Genomic DNA, 19861 nt, shown 5'->3' with positions numbered 1-19861 from the left:
TATTCACCCTATCTAGCCCCCTCATAATTTTATACACCTCAATTAAATCCCCCCTCAGCCTCCTCTGTTCCTCATAGCTAATTTTTTTCCAGTCCTGGCAACATCATGATGTGTGTGTGTGTGTGTGTGTGTGTGTGTGTGTGTGGAGGGTCCCTCCAACCCGTACTCCCTTCTGAGAGCAGCACACAGCTGTAGCAAACAACTGGCAAACGATAATCTCCGAGGGTTCACTTGGTGTCATCACCTACAACAGTGAAGCTTAGGCACACTCTGTTTCGCACAGCAACATAGGTTGTGCTGTTTTAGGACATCGCTGAAGGATTAAACTCACAACTTTACTGCAAGATAAGAATTTCATGTACAATAGATTTGCTGGCAGATGCTCCATATATTATATAGTGTCTGAACACAAGATTAGTAACTACCCATCGTGTTAAAACTGAGGATATTTGAGTGGGACAGAAAAGATCAATATAAAATATATGTCCATCTGTTGTGTTTATTTGCTGAAACTGATTAAAGAACCAAGTTTTGTCTATATTTTTGTACATCCTTAAAATTTTGGCAAAGTTTGGAAAGACTGTGCATCCTCCTGATTGCTTCTTGAGTGTCAGCCAGTGGGTCAGTGGGTAGCACACTCGCCTCTGAGTCAGAAGGTTGTGGGTTCAAGTCCCACTCCAGGGACTTAAGCACATAAATCTAGGCTGACACTCCCAGTGCAGTGCTGAGGGAGTGCTGCACTGTTGGAGGTGCTGTCTTTCGGATGAGACGTAAAACTGAGGCCCCGTCTGCCCCCTCTCAGGTGGGTGTAAAAGATCCCATGGCACTATTTCGAAGAAGAGCAAGGGGTGTTATTCCTGGGGCCAATATTTATCTCCCAACCAACATAACAAAAACAGATGATCTGGTCATTGTCACATTGCTGTTTGTGGGAGCTTGCTGTGCGCAAACTGGCTGCCGCGTTTCCCACATTACAAGAGTGTCTGTACTTGGGAAAAAGGTATTTCATTGGCTGTAAAGTGCTTTTGAGACGTCCGGTGGTCGTGAAAGGCGCTATATAAATTCAAGTCTTTTTTCTAACGAGCGACCTGATCTTCCCAGCTGCGTCCAACACCTCGCCTCCTCCAACAAACTTAATACAGTTGTATCAACCAGAATGAGAGCAGATTCTCGCTGTTGGGGAGGAGAAGAAGGGGGAGGAGATAGAGTGGGCGGTTTAACAGTCTGCACTCTGTCCATTCAGGGCAGAGAGGGAGAGAGAGAGCGAGCAAGAGAGCTGTCCACATAGCGTGGTGCTGAAACTTCCCCGGACCCACACACTACGCAGCGGAGCTGTCCAGCGACCGCGCTCCTGAAACCGGCAGCATGGCTTTCATGGTCAAGAGTATGGTCGGGGGCCAGCTGAAGAATCTGACCGGGGGACTGGGGGGAGGCGAGGAAAAGGGAGAGGGCGAGAAGTCGGATGCAGCGGCTCAGGGGATGACGAGAGAGGAGTTCGAGGAATACCAACGGCAGCTGGTGGATGAAAAGTAAGTGTGTGTTTTGTCTCAGGGCTGCAGCCAAGACGGCTAAAGTGCTCCCAAACTATGATCCACCAGATACATTCACGCAGAAATGAAATTGTACCGTGGCAAATGTCTGGTTTAGTAGTAGGAATATTAAGGCACAGTCCGTCTTTACAATGTCAGTTACTTTCGCGTCTAGTAACTTTCTCTTGAACTGAATTCGGTGCCTGTTAATCTAGATACAGAGGAATCCCATTCTTAAGTGTCACAATTGTTCTAAAATCAGCAGATAGAATTCTAATATGTAATCAATCGTTTGTAACTGTGTGTAAAACGGATGCCCCGATTTAAACAAATATTAAATTATTGAAATCCTCTGTCAATGTATTCAACAAATATTCAATCATTTTAGTGTCAGCCATGACTCAGTGGGTAGCACACTCGCCTTTGAGTCAAAAGGTTGTAGATTCAAACCCCACTCCAGAGACTTGAGCACATAGATCTAGGCTGACACTCTCAGTGCAGTGCTGAGGGATCGCAGCACTGTCAGAGGTGCCGTCTTTCAGATGAGACATTAAACCGAGGCCCCGTCTGCTCTCTCAGGGAAGTAACAGATCCCATGGCACTATTTTGAAACAGAGCAGAGGAGTTCTCCCCCTGTCCTGACCCAATATTTATCCCTCAATCAACATCACAAAAACAGATTACCTGGTCATTATCACATTGCTGTTTGTGGGAGCTTGCTGTGCGCAAATTGGATGCCGCGTTTCCCACATGACAACAGTGACTACACTTCAAAAAGTACTTCATTGGCTGTAAAGCACTTTGAGACATCCGGTGGTCATGATAGGCGCTATAGAAATGCAAGTCTTTTTAATTTAATTCAAGCATTTAATTTAAGATTGTGGGAAAACTGGTTGACTAAATGAAAAATATAATTGGACACTCGAGGGTTGGGTTCTGAAAGGGAAGGTACAGAATCATTGAGCTAATGATGCTTAAAGATCTTTCACCTTGCACCCAATCAAGAGAGTAAAACTCCTTTAAAATATTTTGCAATGCTTAAAAGTTGTTTGTAGTCTTAGCCTCTTAACTTTCTGAGACTCAGAGAATTGTTGTCAGAATCATAGAATCTTACAGCTCAGAATAAACCATTCGGCCCATCATGCCCGTGCTGGCATTTTGAAAGAGTTGTCCAGATTAGTCCCACTCTCAGCTTTTTTCCCATAGATTTGCAAATTAGTCCTCTTTAAGTACATGTCTGATTGCCCATTGAAAGTTCCTATGAAATCTGATCCATCACCCTTCTGAGTAGTGTGATCTGGATCTCAGCAACTCTCTGTGTGGGGAAAAAAACCTCCTCATTTCCCCTCTAGTTCTTTTGCCAATTATTTTAAATCTTTGGCCTCTGGTTACCAACCACAGGAAACAATTTCTTCCTACCTGCTCTATCAAAACCCCTCCTAATTTCGAATGCCTTTATTATCTCTCCACTTGGCCTTCTCCACTCTAAAAAGGAAAAACTTGCATTTATATAGCACCTTTCATCCCAAAGTGCTTCACAGCCAATGAAGTAATTTTGAAGTGTAGTCACTGTTGTAATGTGGGAACTAATTTGCACACAGCAAGCTCCCACAAACAGCAATGTGATAATGACCAGATCACCTGCTTTTGTGATGATGGTTGAGGGATAAATACTGGCCCAGGACACCAGGGATAACTCCCCTGCTCTTCTTCAATAGTGCCATGGTTTTTTTTTATGTCCACCTGAGAGAGCAGATGGGGCCTCGGTTTAACATCTCATCCGAAAGACAGCACCTCCGACAGTGCAGCACTCCACTGGAATGAAAGCCTAGATTTTTGTGCTCAAGTCCCTGGAGTGGGGCTTGAACCCACATGCTTTCTGATTCAGAAGCGAGTGTGCTGCCCACTGAGCCACAGCTGACACTGTTAGGAGAACCACCCTATCTTTTCCAGTCTCTCCACATAGCCGAATTCCCTCATCCCTGACACCATTCTCGTAAATCCCTTCTGTACCCTCTCCAAGGCCTTTACATCCTTCCTAGAGTCAGCAACATGGACTGCAAATGTTTTCACGTCTCCTCTGTATTACAACTGGGGTGATGATTTATCTTTTAATGGTATTTTTTCTGAGTTTATGACTACAATCTCCCAAATCAAACCATCATACTCCCAAACTTAATTTTCACTCAGTTTCCCAGTGTTCCCACAGCACCACAGAAGTTAACTTTCTGTCCATTTGACTCTCTGCTTAGCTGGTAATTCATCATTTCTTTTTTAAAAAGCTGTTCCTTCACATCTTTCATTACAATAATAAATGTTACATCTCCGGTACAAAAACAGACCCTGCTCAGGGACCAATGTGATACTGCAGTGTACGGAACAGATTTTTAATGCGACATGTTTTGGTGTTGGTAAGGAGGCCAACCATTGCATTTTTAATAAATTGGAATGATTCCATATTCGCAAAGAATGCTAACAGCCAAGTTATCTGAGACATTTCCAGCAGACTTCATTTACATCTGTAAGTTTGATATGTATGAACCCAGATTACCACGGGTCTTTGTGATTTTATTTGCCATCCCGATGGGCTTGTGAATAAATTCTATGTAAGGTTTGATGCGATAACATGTGTAAAACTCACATGCACCCCATTAATTCCTGTGGCCAGGAAAAGGTAAAATATTAAACTAAAATTCTGCATCAATATACGATCCGCTAATTCTGTTTGAAAATATCTATGAAGTCAGTTCCCTTTTTATTGTGTTAGAATGCATGGGATTGCATTTGGTAAATCGTATTCCTAAATAAATGTTAACAACCATACTATAATCCCTTAGATTAAAATTTATAGAGTGTGTCAGTTATAAGTCAATGATAGTTTTATCAAAAATAAAGTATGATTATATAAAACAACAAGAACTCCCTCCCACGCTAGCTCGGCTGATTAAACCTATCTGGTTCACTAATGTCCTTTAGGGAAGAAAATCTGCTGCCCTTACCTGGTCTGGCCGAGATGTGACTCCAGACCCATGGCAATGTGGTTGTCTCTTAACTGCCCTCTGAAATGGCCTAGCAAGCTACTCAGTTGTGCAAGGCCGATTAGGGGATGGACAATAAACGCTGGCCTTGCCAGCGACGCCCACATCCCGTGAACGAATTAAAAAAACAATAAGGCACTGTCCAGTTGAGTTAGAGAAGCCAGAAATGCCTCTCATCTCACGCTCGATTGGTAGATCACAGCAGCTGGCAGTAAGGATGCTACACTGTCAGTGACTGAGTCAGGGAATGAAAGCACTGACCATGTGTTTAAGTTCACAGTGGCGATCCACTGAGTCCTGCCGGAGGAGAGAGAGGGTATTGGGGTGGGGCGGTGGGGACACATCAGGTGAGGACAGGATGAGGCTTTGTGGAGCTGCTCCTGTGTCCAGCAGTTTGCCAACACTCATTTACTAGGCTCATTGGTGAAGAATGGCCATTTAGGTGAGGAACTGGAGGGCGGGGTGGGGTTAGGGGCAGTAACCCCAGGAAGGTAGAACAGAGGAAATATAGGGAGTAATCACATACTGGCACCTGTATGTCAAGCACATGTATGTTGGACACATGTATGATAAACCCTTCAGTAATGCGTGTTGTCTTGGCAACTCAGGAACAAACAGGGGAAGTAATGACAAACGCTGATTAAAATGCTTTGATTGACGAGACACCCTGACAGCTCGATTCATCTGTTAGAAACATAGAAACATAGAAAATAGGTGCAGGAGTAGGCCATTCGGCCCTTCTAGCCTGCACCGCCATTCAATGAGTTCATGGCTGAACATGTAACTTCAGTACCCCATTCCTGCTTTCTCGCCATACCCCTTGATCCCCCTAGTAGTAAGGACTTCATCTAACTCCTTTTTGAATATATTTAGTGTTATAACGACGGTGCTTGCAAAATGCTTTTCAGCAAACAACCACTCAATATTGTATTGCCTCAAATAGGCGACGGAAAATGAGGGGGCAGTTGTTGTAAGCTGGCTAGCGACAGTCCTTCCATCTGCCCGAACCGACAGTATCTCAGACACTCAGATATCTGTTACTGAATTATGAAGGGGAATGGAACATCTCTGTTCGCCTGAGCTGCCCAGTGTGCTTTGATTGGGACTAAGCAGGCTGGCAGTAGGCAAGGATGTGTAGGCTTCAGGGCTGGTTCTATTGGGCTCTGACTACATTTTATTATAGAACACAATTTAATTCCCGTTGCACCATCTTTAATGATTATTTACCTTTTCAAAGCATTGGTTGAATGCCATTCAATGAAGGTTCAACTGAACTGTACTGAAGGTGGTAAAGAGGGTGCTGTGTTCTCGAAACCAATTACAAGGGGAAGTTTATACGCTTTTTAAAAAACTGTTAAGCATTTGAAAGGTTCAAATTCAATAATATCTGGTTGGGGAAGTCATGAAGATGTCGATGCTAAATTCGTGTAATTCTCCACGGACACTCTGAAGTGATAGATCGCTGAGCTTATGTCACTAAACTGGGGCTGCTTTAAAAAAAAAGACATCACAGGAGACAGTCAAGAGGGTCATAAATGAGAAACCCTGCTGAGAACTGCCGATTCCAATCGACGAATAGGCCATTTAAAAGCAGAGGATTTTCTGTAGGGGATTTTTTGTAGTTATAACAACTTGCATTTCTATAGCACCTTTAATGTAGTAAAACATAAAATTTGACACCGAGCCGCATAAGTAGAAATTAGGGCAGGTGACTGAAAGTTGGTCATAGAGGTAAGTTTTAAGGAGCGTCTTAAAAGAGGAAACCGAGGCAGAGAGGTTTAGGCAGGGAATTCCAGAGCTTAGGGCCCAGGCAGCTGAAGGTACGGCCACCTAATCAGGGATGCTCAGGAGGGCAGAATTAGAGGAGCGCAGACATCTCTTGGGGGGTGGGAGGACTGGAGGAGATTACAGAGATAGGGAGGGGCGAGGCCATGGAGGGATTTGAAAACAAGGATGCGAATTTTGAATTCGAGGCGTTGCTTAACCGGGAGCCAATATAGGTCAGCGAACACAGGGGTGATGGGTGAGTGGGACTTGGTGCGAGTTAGGACACGTTTTGGATCACCTCCAGTTTACGTAGGGTGGAATATGTTTTAAATGCAAAAAAGTAAGCTATAATATCTAATTCAAAGCTCATAGAATTGCACCCTCTCTCCTGTTTAGGTGTACTACATATCCTGGAGCTTTAACAAATCTTACCAATATCAATCTTTAGGTTTGGAATATTCAATTATTACATTTTTATTGGTTGCTGATACACTGATTAAAATATTGGCCCCACAATGAGCCCCTTAGGATTGAGTACCAACACTCAATGCATTCCTCTGATATTCCTCTCCCCCCATTTTAAACAGCTCTGCTGAAGTGGTGAACAAACTAAACATTTGTACCTGTTATTGCCCAGCTTAGCTTCAACATGATCGAGTTTTTGACTAAGTTGATGAGGGAGAATGTTCTAGCAAGTAACTATGCTGAAGCCATAGACTTGATCACTAGTGATCAGTCTAACCATGCTGAACCGATATACTTGATCAATATTGATCAATCTAACCATTCTGAATTAATAGACTTGATCAATATTGACCAGGCTAACCATCCTGAACTAATAGGCTTTATCACGATTGATCAGATTAAACAAGAGCTATTAAAAACAGCTCTGCTACAGTTAGTAGTCAGCAGATATCAACACTGCATAGTGGGTTGAAATAACAAAGCCACAGACACAACATAAGAATTAAAAGCAGGAGTAGGCCATTCGGCCCCTCGAACCTGCTCCACCATTCAATGAGATCATGGCTGATCTTCTACCTCAAGCCAACTTTCCTATCCTGTCCCTATATCCCTTGATTCCCTTAATGTTCAAAAATCTATCGATCTCTGTCTTGAATATACTCAAAGACTGAGCCTCCACAGCTCTCTGGGGTAGAGAATTCCAAAGATTCACAACCTCTGAGTGAAGAAATTTCTCCTCATCTCAGTCCTAAATGGCCGACCCCTTATTCTGAGACTGTGTCCCCTGGTTCTAGACTCCCCAGCCCGGGGGAAACATCCTCCCAGCATCTACCCTGTCAAGCCTTGTAAGAATTTTGTATATTTCAATGAGATCATCTCTCAGTCTTCTAAACTCTAAGATTATTGCATGTTGGAAAGGAAAAGTTTACTCCCGAGTATTAGCAAGAAGGAAGAGACAATATTTTAATAATGGAGGTAGAGCCAAAACTTCTGTTTTGCAAATCAACATATTTTCATTAGTTTTAAATAACCACATTATAGGAAAGATGTGATTGCACTGGAAAGGGTGCAGAGGCAATTTACAAGAATGTTGCCTGGATTGGAAAATGTTGGCTATGGGGAAAGATTGGATAGGCTGGGGTTGTTTTCTTTGGAACAGAGGAGGCTGAGGGGAGATCTAATTGAGGTGTATAAAATTATGAGGGACCTGGATAGAGAGGGTAGGAAGGACCTGTTTCCCTTGGCAGAAGGGTCAACAACCAGGGGGCATAGATTTAAAGTAATTGGAGCGGTATAGAGAAGATTATGAGGGGAAATTTCTTCACCCAGAGAGCGGTGGGGGTCTGGAACTCACTGCCTGAAAGGGTGGTAGAGGCAGAAACCATCACCACATTTAAAAAGTACTTGGATGTGCACTTGAAGTGCCGTAACCTACAGGGCTACGGACCAAGAGCTGGAAAGTGGGATTAGGCTGGATAGCTCTTTGTCGGCCGGCGCAGACATGATGGGCCGAAATGGCCTCCTTCCGTGCTGTAAAGTTCTACGATTCCATGACTGTAAATATTATTATTGGTCGGTTGGATTTAGCTTTGAGTAGACAGCAATGGAGCCAAGAGATCTTCCACACAAAATCCTTAGCCTCTTCACTTCCCATCGAGTGTAACGCCACAAATGTGTATTTAAATTTTGAAAAATAGAACATGAAATATAAATGAATGTCAGACTTTCATTTTAGCCCCCAGAATCTGGGAATTATATGTGAGATCACAGTGGCTGATTGTGAGGCAACGGGCAAGGTAGGATACAATCTTTACATTAAATATTTTAGACGGTAAAAGTACTGCTCACTGACCTGACTTATTTCAAAAGGATATATTGGAAAAAAAACTATTTTTAAAGCTTAGAAATATATAGAAACTCTCATGTTCCCTCTGCTCATTACTGTCCCTGCCCTTTATTGTCAGACTGCTTACGGAGTCATAAGGGTTAAGGTTGAACAAGGTGCTGTGGGGCTATGATGTCTGGGAGATATGCCGACATTTATTTTAGCAGTGAGATGCAAGGAATTAATTTCAAGCTGTCTGAAGTAGGGACATAATACTTCCTCAATGTTGACCAAATGGCCCTTGTGTGGGTATTGAAATGTCATGCATTACACCATCTACCTAACTGGGAGCATGTCGAGAGACATGCACATCCAAGTATTTTTTTTTAATCGATTTATACAGAAGTGTATGATTCACTGGACTTTCTTGTTGACCTATGATAGGATTAATAATGCTTGAAAGAGCTATTGCGTTAAGAACAAGTCATTATCTTTACAGTTTCCTAATTATACCTACGGCAAAACTGCAGTGAAAAGGTCTTGTTTATTCGAACCATAAATAGTGGACTGTGAGATCTCCCCTGCATTTCATGCGAGTACCAGCTGTAGTTGTGCCTGCCCTTCACAATCAGACCCAATAATGGGCACACGTTGCATCCTTGCCCCCTTGCCATGTCTATCACCATATCTGATACAGAGCAATCATGGTGGCACTTGTAGCATCGATGGTGAGCTAAAGAAAGAAAGACTTGAATTTATATAGCACCTTTCACGACCACCGGACGTCTCAAAGCGTTTTACATCCTAATGAAATACTTTTGAAGTGTAGTCACTGTTGTAATGTGGGAAACGCGGCAGCCAATTTGCGCACAGCAAGCTCCCACAAATAGCAATGTGATAATGACCAGATAATCTGTGTTTGTTATGTTGATCGAGGGGTGAATATTGGTCAAGACACCGGGAATAACTCCCCTGCTCTTCTTTGAAATAGTGCCGTGGGATCTTTTATGGCCACCTGAGAGAGCTAACTAAAGTAGCCTTCCATGTTCCATTAAAAAAAAAGGAAAACGATCTAAATTTTAACAAATGGGAAACGAATTGCCAAAACATTTGCATACACACACAAGTCATATCTCATGGACTTGCAATCCTTAAAAAAATTAAGCAAAATTGTACTTTAAAAATAAATAAATGGGTGAAAAAATAGAAAGCTACAGCATAGAGGAAGGCCATTTGGCCCATCGTGCCTGTATTGGCTCTTTGAAAGAGCTATCCAGTTAGTCCCATTCCCCCTGCTCTTCCATTGGGTGCCTGTTCCGTCGATCCTGGGATGGGGGGAGTGTCCTTTGAGGAGAGATTGAGCAGACTGGGCTTATATTCTCTAGAGTTTAGAAGAATGAGAGATGATCTCATTGAAACATACAAGAGTCTTGCATAGATTGACAGGGTAGATGCAGGGAGGATGTTTCCCCTGGGCTGGGGGAGTCTAGAACCAGGGGTCACACAGTCTCAGGATAAGGGGTCGGCGATTTTGGACTGAGATGAGGAGGAATTTCTTCACTCAGAGGGTGGTGAATCTTTGGAATTGTCTACCTCAGAGAGCTGTGAAGGCTCAGTCGTTGAGTATATTCAAGACTGAGGTCGATAGATTTTTGGATATTAAGGGAATGAAGGGATATGGGGATAGTGCAGGAAAGTGGAGTTCAGGTAGAAAATCAGCCGTGATCTCATTGAATGGCGGAGCAGGCTCGAGGGGCCGAATGGCCGACTCCTGCTCCTAATTCTTATGCTCTTATATATGGCACGAGTGCAGGTCAAATTTCTCCATGAAAAGGAATTAGGATTTCACCGTAAGCCCATCTGTGCCTGCAATCACATGTTATACAAATGGAGGACATATGGACAATGCATCAACATCTGAGCAAAGAGATAGACATCTCCGTGACTGCTGTACAGAATATCCCCAGAATTTGCTTTCTTTACTACATCAGCTGGAAGGCAGGTTTGATAAACATGAATGAAAATCCCCACACAAGTTTTTTTTGTAACAATTTGACTTTTTATAATTAATTCGTTTTTTCACAAACATTTGATTTTTTTTTCAAGTTTTTTCACCTCCATTTTGAAAAGTTATTTTTGTTCAAGTATAGAAGTTACACAATTTAATGAACTCATCATTTTTTGGGAAAATATTGTATAACATTTTTTTTTTAAAGTTTGTTTAAGTTCCATCCCACTAGAATAAAAATATTTCTTATTTAAAGGATTTGCAGGAAGGTACGATAGATTATCCTTGTAGTTCAGCTTGACTTAATGTGTCAGGCATTGCGAGAGGAGAGATTTATCATATTACTGCTGGCCATGAACTATTTGTTAATGTCTATATATAGCAACAGGTGACATTTCCCAGACATTGACTTCCATTTGTGATATCATGACTGTAAGTTTATCTAGAGATGTTTAAGTGTGAATGTAGTATGCCAAGCTTTGACCGTTGTTGGTGCTGATGACAAATGTCAACACAAAACTGAAATGCCGTCTCGTAAAATATACAATAAGCTGAGTTACCTAGGAGTGATTTCAAGGCTTTAATGTCACCCTCTTCCCCCACCCAATCCACAATCACCTTGGGGCATATTAATACATAGAATTACGTAGGATATACGACTCAGGATATACGACTCAGAAACAGGCCATTCAGCCCAACCAGTCCATGCCGGCGTTTATGCTCCACTCGAGCCTCCTCCTGTCTTTCCTCATCTAAATCTATCAGCATAACCCTTTATTCCCTTCTCCCTCATACGTTTGACTAGCCTCCCCTTAAATGCATCTATATTATTTGGGAGCTTGCTGTGCGCAAATTGGCTGCCGTGGATCCCACATTACAACAGTGACTACACTTCAATAAGTACTTCATTGGCTGTAAAGCGCTTTCAGATGTCTGGTGGTCGTTAAAGCCGCCATATAAATGGTTCTTTCTCAACCACTCCCTGTGACAGCGATTTCCACATTCTCACCACTCTCTGGGTAAAGAAGTTTCTCCTGAATTCCCCATTGGATTTCTTGGTGACTGTCTTTATATTGATGGCCTCTAGTTGTGCTCTTCCCCACAATTGGAAACATTCTCTCTCTCGTCACTCTATCAAAGCCGTTAATAGTTTTAAAGACATCGATTAGGTCACCCACTCAGCTTTCTCTTTTCAAGAGAAAAGAGACCCAGCCTGTTCATCCTTTCCTGATATGTATACCCTCACATTTCTGGTATCATCCTTGTAAATCTTCTCTGCACCCTCTCCAGTACCTCAGTATCCTTTTTATAATATGGCGACGCGAACTGTACGCAGTACTCCAAGTGTGGTCTAACCAAGGTTCGATACAGGTTTCGCATAACTTTCCTACTTTTAAATTCTATACCCCTAGAAATAAACCCTAGTGTTTATTTTGCTTTTTTTATGGCCTCGCTAACCTGTGTCGCAACTGTTAGTGATTTGTGGGGTGCCAGTCTACGAGTTGGTGGCCGAGCCACACCAGCAGCCGTCTTTGTCAAGCCGACTGAAAAAAGATGGCGTCCGGCGCACTACCACCTCCCCTTTAAGGGCATCCGGGGCGTCACAGCTTCTCACCCCGAGAAGCTCTGGGCGGTATCGCCACATGCCGACCTCATGTCCCGTGGGGCGATTTCCCCTCCCGAAGGGCACAAAGGGGTGGGCGCACACGGCGATGACTTCATCGCCGCGCCGGTGCGTTAATGGCAGGGCGTGGTGCAAACTGCTTTTCACCGACGGAGTCCTGGGGAAGTTCCGTGGCGGGGGGGGGGGGGGCACTATGGCCACCGCGCCTGGGCGTAAACCTTTTAGCGCCCCGTTACCGCATCTCATAGGCGCTAATGGGCCTTTCTGAGAGGGGCAGTTTTGGCCCCCTGGTCTCCTGACAGTAGGGCTCTGATAGAGGCACTGGAGAAGGTGCAAAAGAGATATATTCGAATGTCACCAGAATTGAGAGACTTTACCTATCGGGAAAGATTGAACTGGCCGGGGCTCTTTTCTCTAGAAAAGAGAGGCTAGAGGGGTGACCTTATCGAACACTTTAACTTTATGAGCGGCTTTGACAGGGTAGGCATAGATGTTTCCACTTTTGTTAGAGACCAGAACTAGTGGCCAATAGTTACTGATAAATCCAATAAGGAATTCAGGTGAAACCTCATTACCCAGAGAGTGGTGAGAATGTGGAACTCACTGACACAGGGAAAGGTTGAGGTGAATCGTTTCGATGCATTTAAGGGGAAATTGGATAAACACATGAGGGAGAAGGGAATAGAAGGAGATGTTGATGGGGTGAGATGAAGAGGGGTGGGAGGAGGCTCGTGTGGATCACAAACACCGGCACGGATCTGTGGGGCCGAATGGTCTGTTTCTGTGCTGTAAATATTTTGTAATACTTTGTAATAGATTAGAAACTTACTGCACAGATGTAACTCTGGGATCTACCCCAGTGGGCAGTAAGACTTGTTACAGCAGTGCACCACACCCTCATACTTTCTTTAAACTGTCGGATCTGCTAACTACGGGTATCAAGGGGCTCTAAATATGTATTTAATTACAGGATGGAGCGTGATGCCAATTTTACTCAAAAAAAGGCAGAAAGAGCAACATTGAGAACACACCTGAGGGACAAATACAGGCTCCCAAAGGTAGGCTATTTATTTTAACATTGATACTAAGGTCAGTAAAATCATCTTGTTCAACTTTTCTGGACTTTTAGAGTAATGAAGTGCCATTGCTGTTGTTCTATTTTGTTTGTGGTGCAGGAGCAGCGAGAGATCGTGTCGGAGGTGTGGCAAATGATCGTATGGGGCCCAGAAGAGCCGAGGGCCCAGGGGCAGCACGGGCCCAGCCCACACTGTGCGATATATGTGCGCACTAGGTCCGTGCAGCAGAGCAAGTCTCCAGTCATCCTGGTTAACCCTTGCCACTGGATAAAGACATAGCTTTGACAAGCCCGTGTGGTGGCTGATGTGCAACGGTCACCACACGTTAAAAAAAATCCACACACAGGCATCTTCCACCCCCTCAATTGGAGTTCAGGACTGGAACATCGGGTCCTTCATTGAAACATCTGTGAACTCATGTGGAAGCAAGTTATCCTCGTTCGCGGGACCGACTCTGATGATCTATTATTACCTAAAACTCCCACAGGCTATATTTTCTCTCTGGCACTGTTCCGATGCATGTGCTCACTGCCCTCATGCTAAATTCCTCTCTGCATATTTTTAATGTTAACAGTGTCAGTTGGAAACTATGACCCTGCCAATTCTAGATTTATAAAACCCGGAGATGTAATGACTCTTGCATTCGGTTTATTGAGAAATCATCATCATCATAGGCAGTCCCTCGGTATCCAGGATGACTTGCTTCCACACTAAAAATGAGTACTCAGGTGACTGATGAACTCATTTAAACCGCACAAGCTTGACGGAGCTAGGTCTTAGTCCAGTGACAAGGGTTAACCAAGATGACTGGAGACCAGGCTCCACAGCATGTGCCAATACACACACACAAACTCAAACATACTCCCACTGCCCTCCCTCCTTCCTCCTTCCCACAGGACCTCTTTCTACGTGAAATTCATAGTAGGCAATGTGAGCCTCACGACCTCACTGTAATAGTGAGTAATGCACTGCTACATGAGAACACGAGGGTATACATGAGGAACATTCAAGGCCATTCATTCCATCCAGCTCATCCCTCCAACATCCCACACACCAAGCCTACCATTCAACTGCAACTCAACCCCTCTCCCCCAATGTCCTTGATTCCGTTGCCTAGTTTGTTATTTCAAATGTTTATGACCCCCTTGAGGATTTATTTCCCTAATATCCATCATAAATGACCATTTCACTAATTTAACCCGGTGCCCCCTTGTCCTACTGGCCTGTCTCTGCCTTGAAGTATTATTCTTGGTTAATTGTTAAATACTTTGACGAGGCTCCTCCTTAACCAATCTTCCTTCAGACTGCATTGTGTGCTCTTATCTAACCTTGCCTCATAGTTCCCACCCATGCACAGCTGGGACAAGTCTTGTTACTTTTCTCTGCACCCTCCCCAATGTATATCCATTGACTCTTTTGTCGTTGCATTGTGACCAAATTATACAATGAGCCCAAAACTCAAGAAACATGGTTGGTTTCTTTATGCCCGTGGAGGGTATGTTAGTTGGATGAAATATGCTTATTAAAAAAATCAGTATTAATTTGGAAATAGCCTACACCTGATAACTCATGTAACTTCTATCCTTACGTTAATCAGAAGATATAATTATGCCAGTAAGGATAATCAGTTTGCAAAACCTGGAAAAGAATGAGTTGGACTAAGATATGGTGGGATGTCTGATTGGTTGAAAAAGTATCAAACGCATTTGTATGAGATTCTTCTGTCTGCTGTTTCAATAAAGAATTAATCCATTCAAGATAAACAGATTAGCAGCTTTAATGAAATGGCAGATAAAGGAATCTCGTACAAAAGCATTAACACACCTTTTGTTAGTGATATCACGCGGTGCGATCGCAACCCGTTGACATCAGCACAGTGCGGATCCGGGAGAAGGAACAGTCTGTATCGCAGTGCACATGCGCTGATATAGGTGGCACAGGAATACATGCTATTAACTCATTTTATGATGTCACCGGCAAACTGTTGCGACATCAGTGTCATTATTGTGATCATAAATGAAAGCCCCTTTCACCCACGAGTGTGGAATTGATTTTTACAGCATGTGTCCTGGGCCAATATTTATCCCTCAACTAATATCACTTAAAAAAAAAATTAGATTTTCTGCTCAGTTTCACATTGCTGTTTGTGGGAGCTTACTGTGCGCTAATTAGCTATTGCGTTTCCCACATTGGCTACACTTCAAAAAATACTTCGTTGGCTGTAAAGCGCTTTGGGCAATCCTGAGGTTGTGAAAGGCGCTATATAAATCCAAGTTCTTTCTTTGATTTTTACAGCATGGTGTGTGGCCCCATAATTGTGTCAGAAATACCAAATACATTGTGATATGAGTTACAATGTGAAACTCGTATGCAATAAAGTCATAACTGAATTAGGTCAGCACCATGAAGAAGAAGCAAATCATAAGAACATAAGAAATAGGAGCACGAGTCGGCCATTTGGCCTCTCGAGCCTGCTCCGCAATTCAATAAGATCATGGCTGATCTGATCATGGACTCAGCTCCACTTCCCTGCCCGCTCCCCATAACCCTTTACTCCCTTATTGATCAAAAATCTGTCTACCTCCGCTTTAAATATATTCAATAACCCAGCCTCCACAGAGAAGAAATTCCTCCTCATCTCTGTTTTAAATGGGCGGCCCCTTATTCTGAGACTATGCCCCCTAGTTTTAGTTTCTCCTATGAGTGGAAATATCTTCTCTGCATCCACCTTGTCGAGTCCCCTCATTATCTTACATGTTTCGATAAGGTTACCTCTCATTCTTCTGAACTCCAGTGAGTATAGGCCCAATCTACTCAATCTATCTTCATAAGTCATCTCCGGAATCAACCTAGTGAACCTTCTTTGAACAGCCTCCAATGCAAGTATATCCTTCCTTAAATACAGAGACCAAAACTGTACGCAGTACTCCAGGTGTGGCCTCACCAACGCCCTGTACAGTTGTAGCAGGACTTCTCTGCTTTTATACTCTATCCCCCTTGCAATTAAGGCCGATTAATTGAATGAAGAGTTTTAATGATGCACTTAATTGCTCTGTGGTTTAGTCTCAGTGCAGTGAATCTCGGTGACTAAGGTGGATCTGAGAGAGGATGTGAGATAGTAAAAAGAATTCAAAAGGTAAAGCCACAATATTACTTCAAAGGAACTGTGAGAGTTGGACCAGGGGGGACAGATTCCCACAGGTAAAAGGCAAATTTAGGATCAATGTCAGGAAATTCCTCTTCTTGTAGGGCGATCAGCATTGGGACTAGACCTCTGGGTAGGGTAGTTGGGCAAGGTAAGATGGGCTGAATGGCATTCTCCTGTGCAGTCTTAATCTGGCCCAGAGCTCATTGTAAGAACAGAAGAACTTAAGAAATAGGAGCAGGAGCAGGCCCTAGGACCCCTCGAGCCTGCACCGCCATTGAATAAGATCACGGCTGATCATCGACCTCAACTCCACTTTCTCGCCCGATCTCCATATCCCTTTATTCCCTCTAGACTCCAAAAATCTATCTATCACAGCCTTGAATATACTCAGAGACTCAGCATCCACAGCATCCACAGCCAAAGATTCACAACCCTCTGAGTGAAGAAATTCCTCCTCATCTTGGCCTTGAATGGACTCCATTTGTGAGCTCATCAAATGAATCGTCAAAACATTTAGTTCCAGTGTTGAGAACGAGATATCAAGCCATTCGCATTAAATATAAAAACATGGGCTAAGCAGAGGATATGGTACGATGCAGTGGGTGGAGGTATGAAGGATATCTGCACCAGTGTACGAGAAGTTCACAAACACAACAACCATGGGTTGAGATTGTCCATTTAGATTAGCCAGTATTTTTAATAGCAACATAGAATCATAGAAAATAGGTGTAGGAGCAGGCCATTCGGCCTTTCGAGCCTGCACTGCCATTCAATATGATCATGGCTGATCATGTAACTTCAGTACCCCATTCCTGCTTTCTCTCCATACCCCTTGATCCCTTTAGCCATAAGGGCCACATCTAACTCCATTTTGAATATATCCAACGAACTGGTCTCAACAACTTTCTGTGGTAGAGAATTCCACAGGTTCACAATTCTCTGGGTGAAAACGTTTCTCCTCATCTCGGTCCTAAATGGCTTACCCCTTATCCTTAGACTGTGACTCCTGGTTCTGCACTTCCCCAACATCGGGAACATTCTTCCTGCATCTAACCTGTCCAATCCTATCATAAGGCTCCATTGCAATTATAAAAAAAATTATGAGACAGTGAGTCCTTTATTGCTTCTTGTGCTATATGAGTTCCTCTTCATTTCTCTCTGGACAAGTTCTCATATTCATTCGATACTCAAACAGCTTTGCGACCTTTCCCCCACTAACTATTTTTTAAGCTTATTTGGGGAGGTGGGACTTTCTATGTAACAGAACTCACACCATCCCATCTGCTTCCTGAATGGTTCAACTCATCAACCCTTTTCAATGTAATTGAAACGAAAGGTCACAGGATCCTGGACTCATCTGTGCTGGACACTCCTGGTTCAGCTGGAACTCTGGCCTTGATTTTCACTCCCCTCCACCCTCCCGCCCCCCCCCTTCCCCTGATTTCATAGCAATAAGGAAGCAAAAAAAAAGACTTACATTTATATAGCGCCTTTCACAACGTCAGGACGTCCCAAAGCACTTTACAGCGAATGAAGTACTTTTTGGAGTGCAGTCATTGTTGTAATGTAGGCAATGCCGCGGCCAATTTGCGCACAGCAAGCTCCCACAAACAGCAACGTGACAATGAGCAGATAATCCACTTTGGTTATGTTGATTGAGGAGTAAATATTGGCCAGGACACCGGGGAGAACCCCCTGATCTTCTTCGAAATAGTGCCGGGGGATCTTTTACATCCACCTGAGAGAGCAGACGGGGCCTCGGTTTAATGCCTCATCTGAAAGACGGCACCTCCGACAGTGCAACGCTCCCTCAGCACTGCACTGGGAGTGTCAGCCTGGATTTGTGCAAAGCAGTGGGGAGCAAGAGTGCGTTAGGACAACCCAGGTGGTGCTTAGAAGGAACGAGAGGCGAGAGTTCAAAAGGACAATGCCCAGAGACATGTCAATGAAATAGGAAAAGGGAGTTTAATCATTCCCCTGTTAACAATGTTTGAAACGATTGAGGGAGCTGAAGGTTCAGGCTTGCACGAGCTCTGGCGTGATGCATTGTTATGGGGGTGGATATAATCTCTACGATTGAGGGACTAATTAAAAGGTATTCCAACACCTGGAGCAGAAACCGTCTCAACCTTGTAATTTGACCCTGAGTGTCAAACAAGAATGTGGTGGATAGTAATTTGCTGAACTCAATCCCCTGTCACGGCAAACGTTTTCTCAGTTGGGTCTATTAATAACCAAGACAATTAGACTCTTGCTCTCCTTATAGCTGTTTACGTGCCATCATGTGTGTGTTTGTGCAGAAGGAACCGGCTGCCTTAAATCAGCCGAGCCACTATTTCTGCGACTGCCTTGAATTGAAGCTTAGCGGGTCGGGGTTCAAAGAGCAATGAAGTCCTGCCATAACTGTTCAGGGTATTGGTGAGACCACACCTTGAGTACTGTGTACAGTTTTAGTCTCCGTATTTAAGGAGGGATATACTTGCATTGGAGGTAGTTCAGAGAAGGTTCACTCGGTTGATTCCTGAGATGAAGGGGTTGACATGAAGAAAGGCTGAGTAGGTTGGGCCTATAATCATTGGAGTTTAGAAAAATGAGAGGTGATCTTATTGAAACATGTAAGATAATGAGGGGGCTCGACAAGGTGGATGCAGAGAGGATATTTCCATTCATAAGGGAAACTAAAACTAGGGGGCACTATCTCAGAATAAGGGGCCGTCCATTTAGAACTGAGATGAGGAGGAATTTCTTCTCTCAGGGGGTCGTAAATCTGTGGAATTCTCCACCCCAGAAAGCTGTGGAGGCGGGGTCATTGAATATATTTAAGGCGGAGATAGACAGATTTTTGAACAATAAGGGAGTAAAGGATTATGGGGAGCGGGCGGGGAAGTGGAGCTGAGTCCAAGATCAGATCAGCCATGGTCTTATTGAATGGTGTAGCGGGCTCGTGGGGGAAAATTGCTGTCTCCTGCTCCTATTTCTTACGTTCTTATGAACACTCAATGAATTCTTCTTGGCAGAGCGAACTGGACGAGAACCAGATCCAGCTGGCTGGCGGCGACGTGGAATTGCCAAAAGAGTTGGCCAAAATGATTGAGGAGGACAACGAAGAGGAGGCGGAGAAGGACTCGGTGATGGGGCAGCTGACCAACATCCAGAACCTAGATCTGGACGCCCTGAAGGACAAGGCTCAGGCGACTCTGGAGGACTTCAAACAAACGGCAGAGAAGTGCTGCGTCATGTGAGAGAACCATCAAAAAAACAGGGGACTGACTCTTCAGGGTGTGCACGGCGACACGAAAGAAAGATTGTGAGTCCATGGACTGTTAGACACCGACCTGAAAATACAAAAAAAAAGAAATGCAATAATTTGGTTAGACACAA

General features: G+C 43.7%; 1 protein-coding gene across 1 annotated transcript; it reads left to right on the top strand.

The window, feature by feature from the left end:
- Positions 1-1365: 1365 nt before the first annotated feature.
- LOC139233711 (complexin-3-like) lies at positions 1366-19791 on the top strand. Its single transcript, XM_070864124.1, has 3 exons — positions 1366-1529; positions 13227-13314; positions 19498-19791. The coding sequence occupies exons 1-3, from the start codon at positions 1366-1368 to the stop codon at positions 19720-19722; spliced, it is 477 nt and encodes a 158-aa protein (XP_070720225.1). The 3' UTR covers positions 19723-19791.
- Positions 19792-19861: the final 70 nt, after the last annotated feature.

This window comes from Pristiophorus japonicus, chromosome 21 (assembly GCF_044704955.1).
Source record: "Pristiophorus japonicus isolate sPriJap1 chromosome 21, sPriJap1.hap1, whole genome shotgun sequence".
NCBI classification, from domain to species: domain Eukaryota; kingdom Metazoa; phylum Chordata; class Chondrichthyes; family Pristiophoridae; genus Pristiophorus; species Pristiophorus japonicus.
This window is presented reverse-complemented; position numbering and strand designations above follow the sequence as displayed.

Bases quoted from the DNA above. Each gene is read 5' to 3' on its own strand.
- LOC139233711 (XM_070864124.1), top strand. From the start codon at position 1,366: ATGGCTTTCATGGTCAAGAGTATGGTCGGGGGCCAGCTGAAGAATCTG. The intron at 1,530-13,226 runs GTAAGTGTGTGT...ATTTAATTACAG, and splicing joins CGGCAGCTGGTGGATGAAAA to GATGGAGCGTGATGCCAATT. The intron at 13,315-19,497 runs GTAGGCTATTTA...TCTTCTTGGCAG, and splicing joins ACAAATACAGGCTCCCAAAG to AGCGAACTGGACGAGAACCA.